Raw genomic sequence first — 19,196 nt, forward strand, 5'->3', positions numbered from 1 at the left:
TCCATTTCTTTATTTCTTCTGGTGTAGCATGTGTCTGTATGTCAATTACATCAAGGGCGGGATCCTTAACTGTCATGCAATGTGTTGATGTCGGAACTATTGTCTTTGTCGTGTCAGTTGTATGAGTCTGGTTCTGAGCAGTCTGTTTAGCTGTTCTGTCAGCTAGGTCGTTACCCTGAGAAATGATATCGGTAACTTTGGTATGGGCTTTGCATTTCATAATCGATATTGCAGTAGGTAGGTGAATCGCGTCTAATAGAGCTTGAATGAGGGGTCCGTGTTGGATGTTGGCACCGTGAGAAGTTAAATAACCTCTCTCTCGCCACAGTACGCCGAAGTCATGGACGACTCCGAATGCATAACGTGAATCTGTGTATATGTTGGCTTTCTTATTTTTGGCTTGAATACAGGCTTGTGTCAGAGCGATGAGCTCTGCTGCTTGAGCTGACAGAGTGCTAATACAATTTGTTTCAATGACTTCAGTGTCTGTTGTGACTGCGTAAGCGGCCACTAACTCTCCTGTACTTGTTCTCATACATGAACCATCTACATACAATGTCAGGTCCGAATCTGATAAGGGGATATCTGTCAAGTCTTGTCTGGGTTTCGTCGTGATAGTAATGACTTCAATACAATCATGTGCTAATGGATCTGTTCCATTTACTGGCAAAAGTGTGGCAGGATTTAATGTATTACAACGTCTGATTTCGATGTGTGGCTGAAACAATGTTAATTCATAACCGGTGAGTCTTGCTATAGTCAAGTGTTGTGTTTGTGTGCGGTTCAAGAGAACCTCTACTGCGTGTGGTACTTGTACTGTCAATTGATGTCCTAACACTATGGCATCGCTTTGTCTGATTGCTAAAGCTGTTGCTGCCACTGATTTCAGGCACGCAGGAAGAGCCTGAGCTACGGGATCTAATGTACTAGAAAAATAAGCACATGGTTTGTGTGATCCTGCTTGTTCCTGAGTGAGTACTGACAAGGCAGTACCTTTGCGTTCTGTAACAAAGAGTGTAAACTGTTTACTGTAACATGGTGTTGCTAAAACAGGTGCTTGGCATAAAGCTTTCTTTAAGCTTTCAAAAGTTTGCGTATGTTCTTGAGTCCAAGGGAGGACAGTCGATGTGGCTGCCTCCTGTGTTGTCAACTGAATGAGTGGTTTTGCTAGAAATGCATATTGAGGGATCCACTGCCTACAGTATGAAGTGAGACCTATAAAAGCCCGCACCTCCTTTTGTGTCTTAGGTGGTGGCATGTTAGCAATTAACTGGATGCGATCAGGTGTAAGCTGTCTTCCCTCCTTGGACAGCAAGTTCCCAAGGTAAACAACTTGCTGGACACAGAATTGCAGCTTAGAAGGGGACACCTTGTGCCCCTTGTCGGCCAGAAATTTTAAAACCGTCAGTGACGCTTTTTCACATTCAGGTTCGCTTCGGGCGGTGATCAGCAGATCATCGACATATTGAAGCAGGGCAGTGTTAACTGGCATGTGGATACTGTCAAGTTCTCGTTTCAGTGCTTGGCTATAGATGCTGGGGCTTTCTGTGAATCCTTGAGGAGCGCGTGTGAATTTAAAACTTCGTCCATTTAAACTGAATCCGAACAAATATTGACTTTCCGGATCTATTGGGACGCTAAAGAAGGCATTCTTGAGATCAATTACAGTAAAGAACGTTGCTTCTGAATCAATAGCTGTTAGCAATGAAGAGATATCTGGGACCACAGGGTATTGTGGTACAATACATTTATTTAATTCGCGCAGATCAATAACTAATCGATATACTGGTGGTGCTTTTGGATCCGTTCTTTTAAGAATCGGAATTATCGGGGAATTACATACATTGGAGTCCGTTTCTACAACCACTCCTTGTGCAATGAGCTCGTCAATGATTTGCAGCAAAGCCACAACAGCATCCGGTGGTAACTTGTATTGTCGCATTCGTGGTAGTACTACTCCTGTTTTTAGTGTGACTCGATATGGTGTAATGTTCATGCAACCAACATCAGTGGGGCCTTGTGCCCATAAATGTGTAGGTAAATTCTGCAGCCGGTGATCCATGTCTCTGGACACGTAGTGACCTTTGAAGTCACGTAAAAATAATCGAACTTCTTCCGGAGAACAACATATTATAGCTCCTAGAGCTTTCAATGTTTTTATACCTAACAAGTTTTCTGGACATGATTTAGTAAGCAATAAATCTGTAGTTCGTGTCAATGGACCAACCGTAAGTGGAAGGGGTTGCGATACTTCATTAATGATAGGCTTTCCTGAGAATCCAAGGGAAATATTCTGTGAGCCTGAGAGGGGTGCCCCTGGAACTTCACTGCGTCGTATAGTTGTTCTGCTTGCCCCTGTATCAAGTAAAAACTTTGTCTTCCCCTAATAGTTCACTATGTACATAAGGTCCCTCTTGATCTACAGGAACCTCGATAAGGGGTAAGCCAACTTCCCTCTCTAGGCTATTTCATGTGTAGCGCTGATAATCGGGATAGTCAGTTTGTGCATACTGGTACATCTGTTGTGTCGTTGCTTGTGTGGCAGCAATAGGCTGCTGTTGTGATGTGGCTACGGTCTGTTGTGGAGCTGCCTGTTGCGGAGCTGGCCTAGATTGTGCATGCTGAGGGATTTGTGGTTGGTTCTGATCCTGTCTAGGTGGACGTGGTCTTTCCTGGGTTTTACCCGTGGCGATATTATGTTTCAGAACTGCACAATCGTGTATATAATGACCTTGTTGTTTACAATAGTTGCATGTCCCTTTCACCGGACCTGCGGAATCACCCTTTTTATGACCATCAGCTGGAACTGACTGAGCCACAAGCATTTTCATTTTCGTATCTTTCATACGTCTTTGTTCATGTTCTTGTTCTTCTCTAATTCTATTGTGGTGATATTGTAACATCTGTAACATCTGTGACGGGGTGTTACCTTGCCAGGTACTCTCAAATTTCAATACTCTATGGATATGACTCGCTACTTGCTTTTATGCCACTATTAATACCAAAACATTTTTCAAATCGGGAATAGAAATCACTAGTGTCTTCATCTTGCTTTTGTTTGCAGGCTGAGATTGCACCCCAGTCCTCCTTTTTCGTAGTTAATAAACGTGGCAGTACCTGCACTAGTAATCCTGGTAGGGCTGTAGTCTTTTCCCCAAGTCCTGATCCTGCAGCTCGGGCCTTTTCTTCGTTTTCTAATGCTGTCCAATCTATCTTTTGGTCTCCCACCTCCCATTCCTTTTCTTTGAGTTTCTCGTAAATACCGGCAGGCATTAATACTTTTAAGATTTTCATAATGTCGGGGTAGGTATAATCTCCCATGAGTAACATGTCTTTTATCTCACGGTGGAAACCTGCTGGATCCTTGTCATGGCTGGGTACTACTTTCTTCATTTCTAATAATTCAATTTTAGTTATAGGCGTGTACACAAACACGCGTTTAAAGGTATTATCTTCACCTCTGATTGGGTGTACTTCGCGTAAGGGATTCTGTCTATCTATGTGATACATTTTTCTTCCCATTGTGGGAACTGGAACATGTTCTGGGCATACGAAAACTATATACTGATTTCGAAATTCTAGAATTTCTTTAATTAAATCAGTACCTGAACCTCTCCATTTATTCGTGAGTAATTCTGTCAATATGTCAGGTAGGGGTCCAGGATCGGAGTGTTGGCTTTTATATAATATAAGGAGGTGTTGAATCATGTATATACTAGCTAAACGCTGTTCGTATGGGGTAAGGTTCAGAAACGTGTGTGCTAGTGCATCTTCACTGTATTTGCCGGGACTGTCAGCCCATTGTACTGCTGACCTGGCCAATTCTTGTTCATCCATGGAATCGAGCATATGGTACCCCCTTCGGTCTCGGAGTAATTTATCAGCAGCTTGGAATAGGTGTTCAGGAGACCTTGTATTTAACATAGGGGCTTGAAAATGTCTATTACATTCTGGACGTATCGGACGTATCGGATCATTAAAGCATCTGGTATTATTAAAAGATCTTCCTTTACCTACATAAGCCATCGTTTCTAATTGTCCTGTAGGCATTTCTGATTCTTCGTCCTCCTCTCCCTCTGATTCATGTTGATCTGACTCTAATCTTTCTGTATGTATTCGTTCTACTTCTTTGCGAATCTTACGGCACATAACTACTATACATGTCTGTTTATCATGTTTCCCTTCTGATACATTCTGACCCCATCTGGTAAGTACTTGCATTTCCTTCTGCTCTACCTCAGGCCTGTCTTGGTTTCTGATCACACAGTTTATGAAGAAGCGTAACAGTTGTCTCTGTACATCCACTTTCTGGTATTCCATGGCTTCGTCAATACTTTCAGGGCCTCGCCCTGATTGGACAAAGTGATATATATTGTCTAAATGTGCCACCATTCCTGGTAGCGTCGCTAAATACCTTGAAGCTCGTCGTATACGTAGTGATGACAGCAGCATACCGTCCCGTCTACCGGGCACAGGATCATATCTACAATCCACTAGATGCTCTTTAAACATGTCGGAAGTTGCTAGTTGGGGTGTACGTTCGTATGCTAAATCTCTAAGGGATAATTTATTTCCTCGGGGTGGCGTGGCAAAAATTTCTGTCGTACCTCCTGTCGCACCGTCTGAGGTGCTAGGCACGAAAGGATTTGTTGGATGTAAGATAGAAACTGTAGAGGTAGGAAAAGCGGTAGAAACAGATGGACCTGTGGGAATGTGCGTAGGAGTTTGTTGTTGCGGGGATACAGACGGATGATCTTGGCGTTGAGCACCATCGGTGGGCGGTGTGTGTGGCGGAACATTAGCATATTCAGGAGCTACATCATCTAAATAGGAAGAAAGGAAAATATCTTTTGCTGTTTTGGGATGTGCTTTTATCGGGAGTAATGAAGGTGTCAAGTCTTTCGGTATTTCCGGGGTGGCCTGAGGTAACCCTTCAGCCAGAAGAGGATACATACCATTCATAAGAGTGTTTCGTTGTCTGTCTACTTGTTCTGCTTTTACTCGGGTACCTTCCTCAATTAATATATTTTCTCGGGTTTTATTCGAATTCTCCCTACTTTTCTCTTCCTGTCTGAGCGCTTTTTCTGTACGTCTATATGATTCTTTACGCCATAATTCAATAGCATCTTTCTGTGACTGTCTGGCTTTATTTTTCCATAATTCTTCTTCTACTCTCATGATGCAATCTGCATCCCAGGTCCCAGCTGCGGGCCACCTCTGACTCTCTGGTAAATCCTTGGTGTAGTCCACCCATAAATCAAGAAATAATACGGCATCTAGGCCATGCTTATGATACATAAAGTACCCTGGAGTGTCCCTAGGTGGAATGGGAACAGCTTCTTCGAGTACCCCTTTTCTGGTTTTGACCTGTCTTAATTTTGAAAAGAGCGGCATTTTTAGACCTTATTACTTGAACACACTTAATACAATAAACACAATAATGAACAATCATTCACACCACAATATGTAGAACGTATTAAAACATTTAACAGTTAACGAACGATGATAACTAATAGGAAACTAATTACTGACATAATACTAACACTGGATAATACTGAATTATATGCAAGACATACTAGATATACTGCTAAACAGTACAGATACACTGCTGAAACAGTGCAGACCGGATTTGTGTACCCAAACCCGTCTTGACCGGTACAAACCAATGTGCACGTCTCAATGCCTCCCCGGCAACGGTACTCACCGGGTAGCACGGAACGGAAGGCCTCGGAACTGAACTGAACTGGACCGGACCGGACTGGACTGGACTCGACTCGGAACTTCGGAACCTGGTGGGCCTCTGTATACCTAGGATCTTGCTCTCTCAGCTAGGCTCTGGTCGGGATACTTCGCACTTCTCACCGCCTCGTCTGGGTGTTGATCGCAGCCTCAGTCGCCCCCGCTTGGCCGGAGGGAGATACAGGAAATCCTGCAGGTACGCGTTTTTGTCCGTTCAGCTGTGGCAGGAGACCGGGCCTGCAACGCACCGCCGGCGCGTGAGATGAGAAAGTGTCCCTGTTCGGGCGCCAATTTATGTGGTAAAGGAGGCATCTCTAAGATGCCCTATGTGGTGCATCGTACAGTAAATCCCACACTGGGTTTACTGTGCTGAGAAGTTTGATACCAAACTTCTCAGTCTTCAGTGTAGCCATCATGGTGCTTTGGAGTTTGTGTTGACGACCTCCCAGAACCATATACTCCTAATGGCATCACTGCACTTACAGTGCCCAGAAATGGACCTGGGTACTGTAGGGGCACAGGGCTCATGCACCAGTGCCAACACCACTGGCATAGGGCACCCAGCTAGAGGGGTGACTGATGTATTCCAGGGCAGTGTGTGTTGTGGGCATGGCACACAGGGATGTGTGCAATGTCGACTCTTTGTTTTGTTTTGTACCAAGACACTCAGCCTGCAAAGGCAGTGTGTGTGTCAGGGAGAAGGGCCTCTAAGGATGGCACAATAAGTGCTGCTGCCCTTAGGGGCCTTCTCTGGTCACAAGGCCCTGGGTACCTAGGGTACCATTTACAAGGGGCTGACATGTGACCAGAGATGCCAATTGGGTTTTGGCTGTTAGGCAGTTTTTAGGGAAGGAACACAGGCCCTGGGCACCTGATTGGCAGGGACCCAGGGCACACCAAGAAAAAGTGCATCAGGTATCAGGCAAAAAGTGGGGGGGGGGGTTACTGCAACAGAAACCCACTTCCTTACATTGGGTGGACAAGTTTCTGCTCTTTAGTGGAGGCAGTGGTCCGAGGACGTATATTCTCTGGGGCGACCACTGCAGGATTGAAGCTCAAATTAAAATGTCTAATCCAGGCTGCTTCTGTGATGTTTGATTCTGTGAAGTTTATCCTTATTCCAAGCCAATCCCCATCTTTCTCCAAAAACCATATGCGTCCTTTTCCAGGGTGGCTTGTTCTAGCTCCTTCCACTTTCAGGTCTATAGTTCCATGTCCTTCTTTTTAATTAGTGATTTTTGGCATACTCTTATGGCCCTTAGAACCGGTCTGGAAGATTTGCCACGCCTGGCAAGTTGCAGTGCTGTTTCCTTTGCTTTACATTCTTCATCAAACCACTGCTCTTTGCAGATTTCTTTTCTTACCAAGGATTTTTGGAGAGTAGAAGTTTTCGAAACACTTTAGGTTATTTAATTCAATAACAGGTCATAGAGTGGTAATATGGCTGTATCTACTGATCTACTTTAACCCCTTCGGTGCTCATGACGGAACGGTTCCGTCATGAGCCACGGTTGAGCTGTGCTCATGACGGAACCGTTCCGTCATGACCACGCCCGCGCAAGATTCCGTCAGCACAGCGGCGGAATCTGCGCAGCATGGAAGGGGTTAATATCTGTTCGTTCAGGTCATCTGTTGACATTTGTTTTCCACTTTTTTTTTTTTGTTTCAATATTTGTACTCCATCTAATTTGTATCCCAGGATCCCAAGTATTGTTTGACTCTTCAATTTCTCTGGGTACTAAAGATCAGCTGTAGTTTTGGTCCAGACAGAGGGAGTTGGGATTGCTTTCCAGTTCCATTGCACCTTCATATTCTCGATCCTCGACCAGTGGTTGATCAACATGTAGTCCATTACAGATTGTGCCCTGCGGGTTTTATATGTGGGCACTTTGCAGTGTTCATTTTCATGGGAGTTATGGGCCGAGATCAGGCCATCAATAGGACAAAAATGAGCCCGGTATTTACTTTTGGCGTCCTTCTTGGAAAATGCATGTCTGATCGACTGACTACCACGGGCTGCATTCAGTTCCACCACAGAATCCTCATCATTCCCTTAGTCTCCTTCTCTAGACTGGTAGGGCAGATATTATTCTTCCTTTTTTATCCATATAAAATCTCGACCATATGATGCATGTTCTCAGTGCAGCAATTCTGTAGATGCAACGCAACCAAACCCATTCTGCAAGCGGCAGCAAGTACTTGGATTCCCTGGGTTCTAATTGCCTCTCTCACTCCTGGTGGCCCCCGTACATTTCAAAACCCCTTCTAACAAATGCCATTGACTAGTCTGGTTTTGGGGGTGGGGAGGTCAACACGCTCCGGTGGGATCTATCCCATCAGGCAACGGTGTGGCCTCTTCAACCTTTAGGAGGTAATTCTAAAAGGACTCCATATGTCCTTGGGTCTGGATGTCACAGGTAGGTTAGTTGCAAACAGGTCACAGTTTGTGTTACAGTAAATAAGACTATTTAGCCAGACCTTTGCGATGGGAATGACCGTATTGCCCCAGTTAAGGGCGGGTAGTAATGCAATAGAGGTGAATTGGCGCAACGGCTGTGGGATGTTACAGACCTATCCTAGTAGGGCCGCTTCTGGTGTAGGATGAAGATCAAGGTGATTCATAGGTTTTAGGATGATGTAAACCGCTCTCCAATATTCTCCTATTTTTACTCATTTCCAGGTCGTGTGTAAATTCTGCATGCTGCGCCCCACATTTGGGGCACGTATGTGGCTCCGAGGGGTCTATTGAGTTAAGTTTAGCAGGGTACATGTATGCTCTTCATAGCAACTTAAAATGGATCAGCTTGAGACGACTATTCAGGGAATCTTTCTTAGTCTGCGTACAACAGAAGCACCAATGGGAGTCCTCTATGGGGTGTCCCAGGTCTAGTTCCCATAGCGCCTGGTGTTTGTCATCTCTAGTGGGGATTCATGTCATCAAGGCTTTGTACAGCTTCGAAATTAGATGGTCCCCCCACAACCCTCCCCGTGTTGGTGATCAACATTGTAAGTGGTAAAAAAAGATTCCGGCTCCAAAGGGAACCATGCAGTCTGCGCTCTCAGTGCACTGCGAAGCCTATTGAGAAGGAGGTGGTCCATAAGGGTTGCTTCGCTGAACCTCCTGTTTTCAGCACTATGAAAAACATGTCCTCCCGGAAATAGATCCCCACTTGTGTCTAAGGAATGTGTCAAGTGTGCGCTCTACCAGCCTTTCTTCAGTGATGGGCAACCATGGGTTGTTGACTATTGGCAGTGCTGTGGAGTATAATGCATGACCGCCAGTCACTCGTGCCAGTTTCTTCCAAGCCCAGCAAGTGGTGGACACTGTCTGTATGTCCCGGGGCTCTCTGGGAAATCCCTTAAGCAAAATCGTTTTAGGCGGAGCATTATTTACGAGGTCAGCTTTAAGTTTGGAGTAAGGGATGCGTGCATCAGGTTGGTACCATGAATGTGCAAAGCAGCTCTGCGCTACTAAATAATAAATCTGAAAGTTGGGGACCCCGAAACTCCCCCCCCCCCCCCCCTTTCATATGCAGGGTCAGAGTGTCCCAGCTGATTCGTGCCCTTTTTCCGCCCCATGTCAGTCTGATAAGATGTGAGCGAAGTGTTCGAAAAAAGCTTTTGGGTAGCGGGGTGGGTATGTTCTGAAACTAATGCAAGAATTTAGGAAGCACATCCGTTTTAATGATTGCAACTCTCCCGGCCAGCGAGAGTGGAAGCTTTATCCACCGCTCAACTTGCTGCTCTAACGCATGTATAGCAGGACCGTAATTGAGCCGAACAATCTGCTACTCCTCTATGTGAATGTTGATCCCCAAATACTTAGTGGACTCATTACACCATGTCTGGGAGAATTCACACTCCTGCCTACTAGTGCCGGGCGTCAATGGAAAAATGTCTGACTTACCTCAGTTTATACCTTGCCCGAGTACCCACCAAACATATAATACAACCAACGTCCGCGTAGAGTGAAGTTAGGAGAGGACCGGTTTTGAATTGGAGCCCTTTATGTAAATGCTGCTCTTGTAATTGCCTCACTATCGGGTCTAATGCTGTTATAGATAGTAACGGAGAGAACAGGCAGCCCTCCCTGGTGCCTCGGGTAAGCTGAAATTGGGCGGAGAGCGTACCATTTAGCCTGAGTCGAGCAGTGGGTGATGTGTAGAGCAGGCTGTAAGCTCTATGAAGCCCTTCGGCATTCCCATCTTACTCATGACTGTCAGTAAAAAAGGCCACTCCAAGGAGTTAAAAGCCTTCTCTGTGTCAAGGAGCACGGCGGCTGCTTGAACTTTGGATCTATTCTATTGATAGTGGCAAAAAGCGTTCAGCGGCTCACAGCTGTGGACCTGTGCGGGACAGCCGTATTGGGCAGCTGAAATAATCCGATCAAGGAGCAAAGCTAGTCACAATGCTATCATTTTCGCCAAAATCTTATAATCTAGATTTAATAACAATGGCCTATATGACCCACAGAGGAGCGGATCTTTGCCAGGTTTAGGAAGTAAAATAATCACAGCCTCCCGCCGAGTAGAGGGTAGTTCCCATTTTTCAAGAGCTTCATTGTACACCTCGAGAAGGTCTGGTGCTTGTATGGACTTGTAGGCCTTGTAAAAGTTGCCCGTAAACCCATCCAGACCCAGTGCAGTCGAGCCACTCATGGCATCAATGGTGCTAATGATTGAATCTGCGGTAAATGGCTCCGCCAAGAGCTGTTGCGTCGCTTTTTCAAGCCACAATAGTGCAACTTCGGCTAGATGTGCGTTGTGATCATCATATTGTGCTTCCTTGATACGTTTCAGGAGTTGTGATGCCAGCCAAAACTTTCTGCTCTGCATTGATGATTATTATTCTTCAAGTTGGGTTGCATAAGAGTTGGATGGGAACTGCCTGTAGGTTCTCCTGGATATCATCCCTTGGTGTAGTTGAGACATTTGTCGGTTCTGCACTTCTAAAATTACCATCATTATGGAGCTATCCAAGGTCTCGAATCAACTATACGGTTATGTCTGACAACTTATCAGTCTAGAGTGTTACTAACGGACAGCGCAGCAGTCTTCAGTTTTTTTCTAGGGGACCCAGACCTCCCTTTAGGACAAACCTCCCAGGGCTTCCCTGGAGATATTAGGTATCCCACCACCTACCCTTTGGTGGAGCACTTGGATGCCTTTCTTTCTTTTCCCACCGGTCTGGCCCTTCTGCCCCCACCACCCTCTTCCCCACAACACACATTTTCCCTCCTCCGCATGGGGCTTCCAGGCGAAAGTAAGAACCCCTCTGCATGATTTTCAGAGATTCTGCTTCTCTATCCCTTTATTATCCTTTACATATTTTGCTGCTGCCATGTCCCTCAGTGCTTATAGTGGAGTCTGGCGGCTCCAGAAACCATATATGCCAACACTCCCAATGTACTTGGAAGACCTTCACATTTTTTAATGTTGGTGTGTATAGGAAACAAAATCAGTTTATTAATCTCTGGTGTGAATATGCCTCTGTTAACTCCCTCAGAGCAGGAGACACTTCTGTGCTCCCATGAATTAATGTGAGGTGCTGTAAGTTTGGTGTAACCCAGATGTGGCATTGTGCGCATGGTTGTGGTATGCATGCTGGTCGCAGACCTGCGAAGAAGCTTTGTGTTGTGTTTCCTCAGCAGTGTCTCATTTGCCTTCTTTCTCCTTGCAGGTGGGACATGAGCCATATCCACCTGCTTTGGGTCGCAACATATTTGGGCGCCAGGTAAATCAGCTGCCCGGTCTGTTTGCTTATGGTGAGCACGGTTCTGTTCGATTCTATTTGATGTTTGTTTGAGCACTCCTCTTTTACAGAAGTGTCTTTACTGTTCTGCTTGAGGTCTAATGGCCTTCAGACTGCTACCCGATGGGTGAGGAGACCAACTGTTTATTCATTTGTTAAAACTAACTTTGCCTTTCGGATATCTTGAGTAGCATCGATGACCTCTGTGTATATAGTCAATCTGTTGTACCAGACACATTATTAGTGTAAAATTTTAAGTAAGTTAACAAGCCTTGGCAATGCCGTTATTCAAGCTCTTAGGACATGCACACAGGGCACTCCATCACACCGGCCCCAGGATTCTGCGGGATAGAATACAATTCTGTACCCTGTGCAGGTGCCTTAGGTCACGCTTTCAGGCGTTAGCCGAAACTAAAAGGATCAGTAAGAGCAGGGCAGGCAGTCGCACATTTTCGTACCTTGCAGCTTTGCACTGGAACGAGCTTCCGATGGAACTACGGCTGATCAAGGATTACATGGCGTTCAGGAAGAACCTCAAAACTCATTTATTCCCCTAGGATTGCTACCACCGCTCACAACAGAACAATCCAACTCACCACCCTCCTGCTACGCTAGCGCCGTGATATCCCTTGGGATGATTGTTGCGCTTTATAAATAAATAAATTTAAAGAAAATTAGGGCTGGTTTTTTCCTGCAGGTCCCCCTGAAGCTCTGGAGAAAAGCTTTTTCAGATGTTACAAACTTTCTTCTGCCCAAGCAACCGCAGGGGTGTACTTTTAAGCCTCCAGGAGAAAATACTTAAACTCTCAAGCAGAGGTGTCCAGCGGAGGCCAGTTGTCTACTTGCTACTGGCCAGTGGGCTACTTCCAAGAAAAGACCTCTTGCAGCTTCTTATGCCCCTACAGTTACACAGGCGGTCAACCAACTGATCCTTCTAATCGATTCATTTGTCCTGGTAAATGAAAGGAGCAGGCCAAGTCCACCAGGGCTCCTTTAGTCACCGACAGCTGGTCTATGTCCCAGCTACAGCCTGACGAGTGACCATGTTAAGAGCCTAGTCATTGGGTGAACACACCATTTCCAATGTCACATGTTTCACTCTTAAATGGTATTCACACTACCTTGTGGGCGCTTTACGGCTCACTTATTTTTGATGTTCAAAATTAAGTTTTCTCATCTTTCAAATGCATGATTTTGACCGGTCTGGGGAGCACAATTCAAGCTGGTGGTGTCTGGCTACCAAAGAATTCCTGAAACTATTTTTTCACTACCACTATGGTGGATGGCACAGTAGGTGCTTCAGTCCACACGTGGGCTTGTGGATTGCGAAAGAGCAATAAATAAAGTTGTCTTTACATTTTCTGTGCTTCAAAGACAGAGATCAAATGTCCGGCTACGTCGTCGGAGATTTCACCTGCCCGTCAGCCACTGATAACATGATCCCCCTCCTCACAGGAACTCTGCAAAGCACCCGTATCCGTTTTGGGGTAAATCTACACCCTGACTGTAGATTTACAGTCCCCAACATCCTATCTACATTCAGTGGAGAACTTTAAGAATGGTCGTATTTCTCCAGCCCATCTAATAATCAGATTCCAGGTCCCCCTGCTGGGACTCTTCAGCAGCAGGATAATTGGAGACCTCTGCACACAAAAGAGCTGTTTACAGTACTTGACCCAGTTCCTAGGAAAGGAAGGGGTGGGGAAGTAATCACCGTATGTTAATTAGCTTATCACACTGCACCTGGGCCCACATAAACTAGAGATGAGGGCCAGACCCCTGGATTCGCACACAGCAGGGGGCTTCTCTTTCAAGTTTTAGTGGGAAGGGGTAAAGTAGCGGTCTCAGCTGGGATAGGGCTGAGGCTTTCAGTGAAGCGCTTTCTACAGACATTTTGGAAGTTGCCATGTCTGAATGTCCCAGAAGGGTGTGGCTGGGGTGGAGTAATGATGTAGACCCTAGGATTGGGCAAGGGTGTCTGGTTTCCAGAACTTTCCACTCCACTTAAACCCCTGCACCAGGGTAAGTGAGATGAGAAGACACTGGACCTGGGAGCGGCAACCGCAGAAGGATGTTGGCAGCTGTGGCCCAGATGGAAGGATGAGACTGCAAGGATGTCTTAAAGTACTTTAACTTCAGATGTCCCCAGAACTAGGATGGATCTCTCCAGGGACAGGGGTGTTGCTCCCTTTGTCTCCTTAGGAACAGTTGAGGAAATGACCTGCTGGGCGTCGATTGGTTGATTCCCTTGGCACTTCTGTGGATTGGTGCAGCAGCTGGATGACACCCACCAGGAAGGTTACCACGGACTTCGCAGACACAAAGGTGCCCTCCATAACCGCCACAGGCATCTGACCTGGGGCATGTGTTATGTAGTGCGTTCTTGTTGGCTGCGGAGGGCGAGAGCAGCAGAATCCATTCAGCAGACATGTCTGTCGTGGGGAGCCAACAAGCCATGCTCTATTCAAAAAGCAACCCTCTACCGGCCAGCAGCCTTGTCGAAAATAATCATGGGGCTAGGGCCGGTCCCCAGGAGCAAAACCAACTCGGGAACTGCAAAATCAGCCTTGCGGTATCTGAGATACAGCCTGGACCTCCCCTTCAACCCCCCCAAGCGGGAATTGAGAACATCCAATGTAGTGCTTCGCTGTACTTTCACAATAGTTCCCTGGGGAGGGCCAAGTCCGAGGGGGACGTCTGTGAGTGTGGGGCGCCCTCTTTAAGATCTTTTACAGCCCTGGAGACCCCACCACCAGGGGCCTGACACAACTAGGATGATAATGGAAGCCTCGTCCTTTTGGGGCCAATTTAAAAGCCAAAATGTGCATCAGCACACATTTCACCTTGATCGCAGAACCTCGGGAGTAAAGGGAAGACTTCTGCCCAATCAACATCTATACTCGAGGGAATCCACATTTGGGCAGAGCCAAAGCCCCTCTCTCAGTATTGCTTCTTAACGCGGTGTTTCTGTTGATCAGATGAAGGTTGGTACCAGCTCCTAGAAAGCGCACCCCAGTGAAATGTAATACTCCTTCTCTATTGAACTTTAAACAGATAGTCCATAGCGGTTTTTATATCTGCCTGTTGTGTCTTCAAATAATTAGAATCCTCTTTTCCTTCACTAATTGTGTGTTTCCCAAATAGTGTAAACACAAATTCCTTGATCTTAAATTTAGGACCGAAGCAAAATAAATAGAATAAAGTATCCAGCAATTTGCAAAGATCATGAGCAGTCTCCTTAAAATGTGTATTTGCTCTCACTGACTGAACCGTTTTAGGAATTAGACTCAACCTAGTCTTTCACCCTTCACGGCAAATGTTTTATCAACAAATGTTAAATATCCAATAAGAATAGGTTGTGACCTACTAACCCACCGTGCTGCTGGTGCTGACTTGTATTTTCTTCTACCCAGAGAGAGGATTGGCAATATTTGGAGGTAAAAGGGTGACATTGGAAGTTCACAATTCCCTTACAGTTGATGTAGCTTATGTTTTTAATTGAAACTGCACTATTAGTATTGATTTGTTTTTCTATTAATGGCAAACATGAGCTAGCGTGAGTTTTTTCTACATCTAACCATTTTCCTATAAAGTCTGCTCCCAGAATCCCACCTTTAAACTGCAGCCCTGTCAGCCAGAGCTTTAGACGTACACCTTAAGTGCTAGAAAATATGGCAAGAGAGCTTCATTCTAGTATTTCCATTCAATGTGCTTATAATTAGTGATGCTGAGCTGCATAAAGCCCTGGGTGCAAACAGTTCTTTGTAGCTTTAAAGCTCGCTACCACTCATTTTTAGGTCGAAGTCTAGCGTCGCTGGCGAGATCTTATGACCTTGAGGGAGATTCACTAGCGGGCTTTAAGCCCCGCCCCTCTTTCTCATTGGCCGGCGTCACCGTTTATGCTAAACGGTGGCCGGCCATTGGGAAAGACCTCTGTGTGACGTACTCTTTTCTCTCTTTCTGTCGTCCCACTTTCCTGACTGCTGAACAGTAGAAGCGTTTGTTGCCATTTTTCGTGCACTTACTGCCTGGGGATAATTTCTCTGCCCGTGGACCTCCTACCGCTTGTCTTCCGCCGCCCTTCGCTCTCCTGACAACTGAGCGGGGCCGCCGAGCGGAAACGAGCGAGGGCTGCACTACAATCCCCAGAAGCCCCAGCGCCCTGCCGCGTCATGTGCTAGCGCCAGGAGGCGCTCAAAAGCAGCATCACCACCGTCTCGCGGGACGCGAGCGGGACGCCGGGCTAAGCCCAGGCAAAGGGCGGGCCCTCTGTGGCCCTCAGTGGCCGAGGTAGGCCGGGCAGGGCCCTGTTATTTGTATTTTTATTTTAAGTAAGTCCTGACAGTGATCGAAGGCGAGTAAACTGTGAAGGAGATATATCTATTGACTGGCCGCATATTTACTTTTTCTCCGTGGATTCATATTTTATTAACTGTTTATTTATTCATATAAATTTAAAAACATTCACATATTCCGTTTAAAAAAAAAAACCTGCTGCTTGGTTAGTCATTTTCCACACAAAATGACAGCAAAGAAATTACGCTCTGGAAGAGTCCTAGGGGGGAGATCATGTATAAAAACCAGATCCAACCCCTTGAGGAATAAATATGAAAATAGCGTACAACTTAAGGGACAGATGCAGTTGTTGAAATTATGGGAAAAACCAGTGAACAAATATATGGAAGTTCCAATAATCACTGACGATGAGATGATAACAATGACGGAACCGCAGTTAGAAGTAGTGAACGATACTAATCCTGTGCTAACTACGGAAAAAAACTCGCCCACCCGGTCTCTGACTAAAGATGTAGACCTCCCAGTATGTTTATCCAAAGGAGACAACTCTGATCTTATGAAAGCAAATTCGAAAGTTCTTCAGCTTAACACTCTTAAGGACACAGAAAATCAGGAGGTGGATATAAAAGAAATCTCTATTCCGTCCAGTATCGATCTTGAATTGTGTGGTCGCTATATGGACGAGAGAATCTTGAAACAGCCTGAACCTAGTAAAACTCCAAATGGAGCAACGCCATCAGGATTACTGTTATATAGTAGCACTCCTTCTATAACATCCAATGATATTCCCTGAATGCAGAGTGATTTGAAATCTCCGCAATTCAATTTATCAGGTATCTGCTCTCTCACTGCATCTGGATATTCAAAAAATGATAAACCAATTTCTGATTCTCTGATAGCACTTGAACATTTATTGGCTTCCATATTATGTTTATTGGGTAAATTTGTTGGGAGTTCTGACTGCATTTTGGGCTCAGTTACTGAGATATTGAAAGTATTAATTGCTAAAAATGCTGAGAATTGGTCTATTTCCCCTATTGAACCTGTTGTCCAGAATGTTCCTGACAGCAATAATTCATTGAGAAAAAATGTACCAGTGGGGATGTCATTAAAAGTAGATATTCATGAGCCCTCTAAGACTCCTACTCCATTCTATTTAAATTGGAGGAAAGAGTTGGAACCGACTTTGAAGGAAGAAAGTTTGGTAGAGGTTAATCAAACCGCTGGAAACAAACTTTTTCCCATTTTTAATCAGGATAAAAAAGAACCTGAAGGAACCGTAGTGACTAAGGGGATAGTAAAAGAAAAAAGTAGAAAGAACAAAGGGAAAAATAGGAAACCTGTTCGCAAATATAAAAAGAAAAGAGAGGCAAATTATTTTTCAAAAGCACGTAAATACAGAAGCACTTGATGTTATAGAAACTTGAGATAGTTTATTATTGGATACTTCCTCTAATGAGGCTGCTGGTGGTTTCACTAACCCTATAGCAGAAGGTCCCCTTGATGACAGCACTATGAATGGGGGAGTCCTATGTTCTGAGGTTAATGAGATAGAGCCTCCGGCACCAATGGATGAAGTTACAAGAAATATGCCTACTGTAACAAGGGTACTTAATCCATCGGCACCTATTTTTCGGCCCCCAGCTGATGTGACCACAAATTTAACTATTGCACCTCTAAAATTTTTTAATCCATGTGTGGATACCTTGTCACTGGATTGTCTTCCCTTATTTGATTCAGACCTAAATTTGAACAGATCATGGTTGCTCAATTGCTTTAAGGATATTGAAAGCTTAAAACTTATTTTGTCAAGTGATATTGATTTGGTTTCAGTAATAAGGTTTGAAAATGGGCAACGAGCAAGGGTAAAATTCTGTTAAAAAATAATTGCTAATCTTGTCCTCCAACAAGCGGAAACATTCCAACGTAGAGGGATTGACGTGTTACCCTTTTTTAATAATGGAAAGCGTATTTTCTCCAGAGAAGGAGTTTCAAAGTTGGGTTTTCGGCAGGAAGACCCGTCCATCCACATTAAAGATCTAAAGATCTGGGTCTCTAGAGGTAAACGCATGGTTTCTCAGGTACTCCCACCCCCTGAGAATTTGGATATTCCTCTAACAGAAGATAATCAACATTGGAATTGGCTACCAGGAGTCTTATCTAATAACACATCAAATAATCCAAGACTGTTTCAACATCTTTAACAGACAATTAAAAGTCATATCTTGGAATGCAGCAGGATTATATAATTGCCCAGAGAAGCTTGATTATCTATTCTCCTTGAACGCAGATGTGCTATGTATTCAGGAAACATGGTGTAAAAATATCCTATATGGGGGGAAAGCTTATTTTGTCTTCGAGGCCGCCGCTATACCCTCAAAAAAAGGTCATGCGAAAGGTGGAATTGCCTGTTTATCTCATTCATTACAATGGCAATTTTCCCATTATAAGGACACTAGTAATCTCTTTCAATCAATAACTATCAATAATCTAGCGTCTGTAGGTAGACGGACTTCTCTTGTAATTTTAAATGCATACATACCACCTGAAGATATTTTTAACATTGTCTTGAAGCGAATGTTTTCCTATGTAAAACAATTATTAGAGCTTGATCAGCCCCCATATATCTTACTCATGGGTGACTTAAATAGCAAAGTGTCCACTTCAAGTATAGATATGTTTAGAAGCAAATTTAAGGAAGAAGCATATAATATACCCCAAGCAATCTTTCCTAGTAAAATAAAAACTAATAAAAGAGGAAAGATATTACTTGAAGAACTTAGTTATTTAGAGGGGCTAATCGTAAATGGTAGGATGCCTTCTGACATTCCCGCTAAATTTACACACAAGTCATTTAGGGGTGAATCCATCCTGGATTATGTAATTACGGACTATGATACATTCTCTTATATTCGAGACATAATGATCTCTCAATCCTCCTTGAGCGACCATAATGTGATTAATATAACTGTCTCATTACAACCTCCAGATACTGACTCTTGGTCTTTAATCAATAAAGGTGTTTCTATTCATTGTAAGTCTGGAAGGTGCTTCTGGGACCCTTCCACTATGAAAGATGTACAAAATATTCTTGGCCAAACTTTATTTGAATTAGATGAATGGCAGGGTAGGGAATTCTCACACTTTGAAATTTTTAAGAAGAAGCTTACCATGACAGCTAAGAAATCAAGAAATCCTAAGAAGTTACACTTCCCTCCTAGTATATTACTACCTTTAAATAAGGAAATAAAGAAACTTGTGAGGCAACAGTACCTTAGTAGATCTAGGGAAAATGAGCATAAGTTAGCCTTACTAAGAAGAAGGAGGGCCAGACTTGGAACAAAATTAAAAAGAGAAAAAGAAGATTCTCTCTGGATTAGGTTAAGAGAAGCATCGGCCTTTAATAAATC

The 19,196-nt window shown here is 44.4% G+C and overlaps 1 protein-coding gene across 6 annotated transcripts in view; it reads left to right on the forward strand.

Annotated features, from left to right (window-relative positions):
- Window positions 1-19,196, forward strand: part of LOC146859588 (mitochondrial carrier homolog 2-like) — a 379,079-nt gene that overhangs the window by 102,055 nt on the left and 257,828 nt on the right. For all 6 annotated transcript variants that reach the window (XM_085646528.1, XM_085646529.1, XM_085646527.1 and 3 more), the window contains one exon: window positions 11,419-11,503. In XM_085646528.1, coding sequence (XP_085502654.1) covers window positions 11,419-11,503 — 85 coding nt within the window. The remainder of the gene's footprint in view (window positions 1-11,418; window positions 11,504-19,196) is intronic.

The sequence above is a fragment of the Triturus cristatus genome, chromosome 3_1 (assembly GCF_964204655.1).
Source record: "Triturus cristatus chromosome 3_1, aTriCri1.1, whole genome shotgun sequence".
Lineage (NCBI taxonomy): Eukaryota > Metazoa > Chordata > Amphibia > Caudata > Salamandridae > Triturus > Triturus cristatus.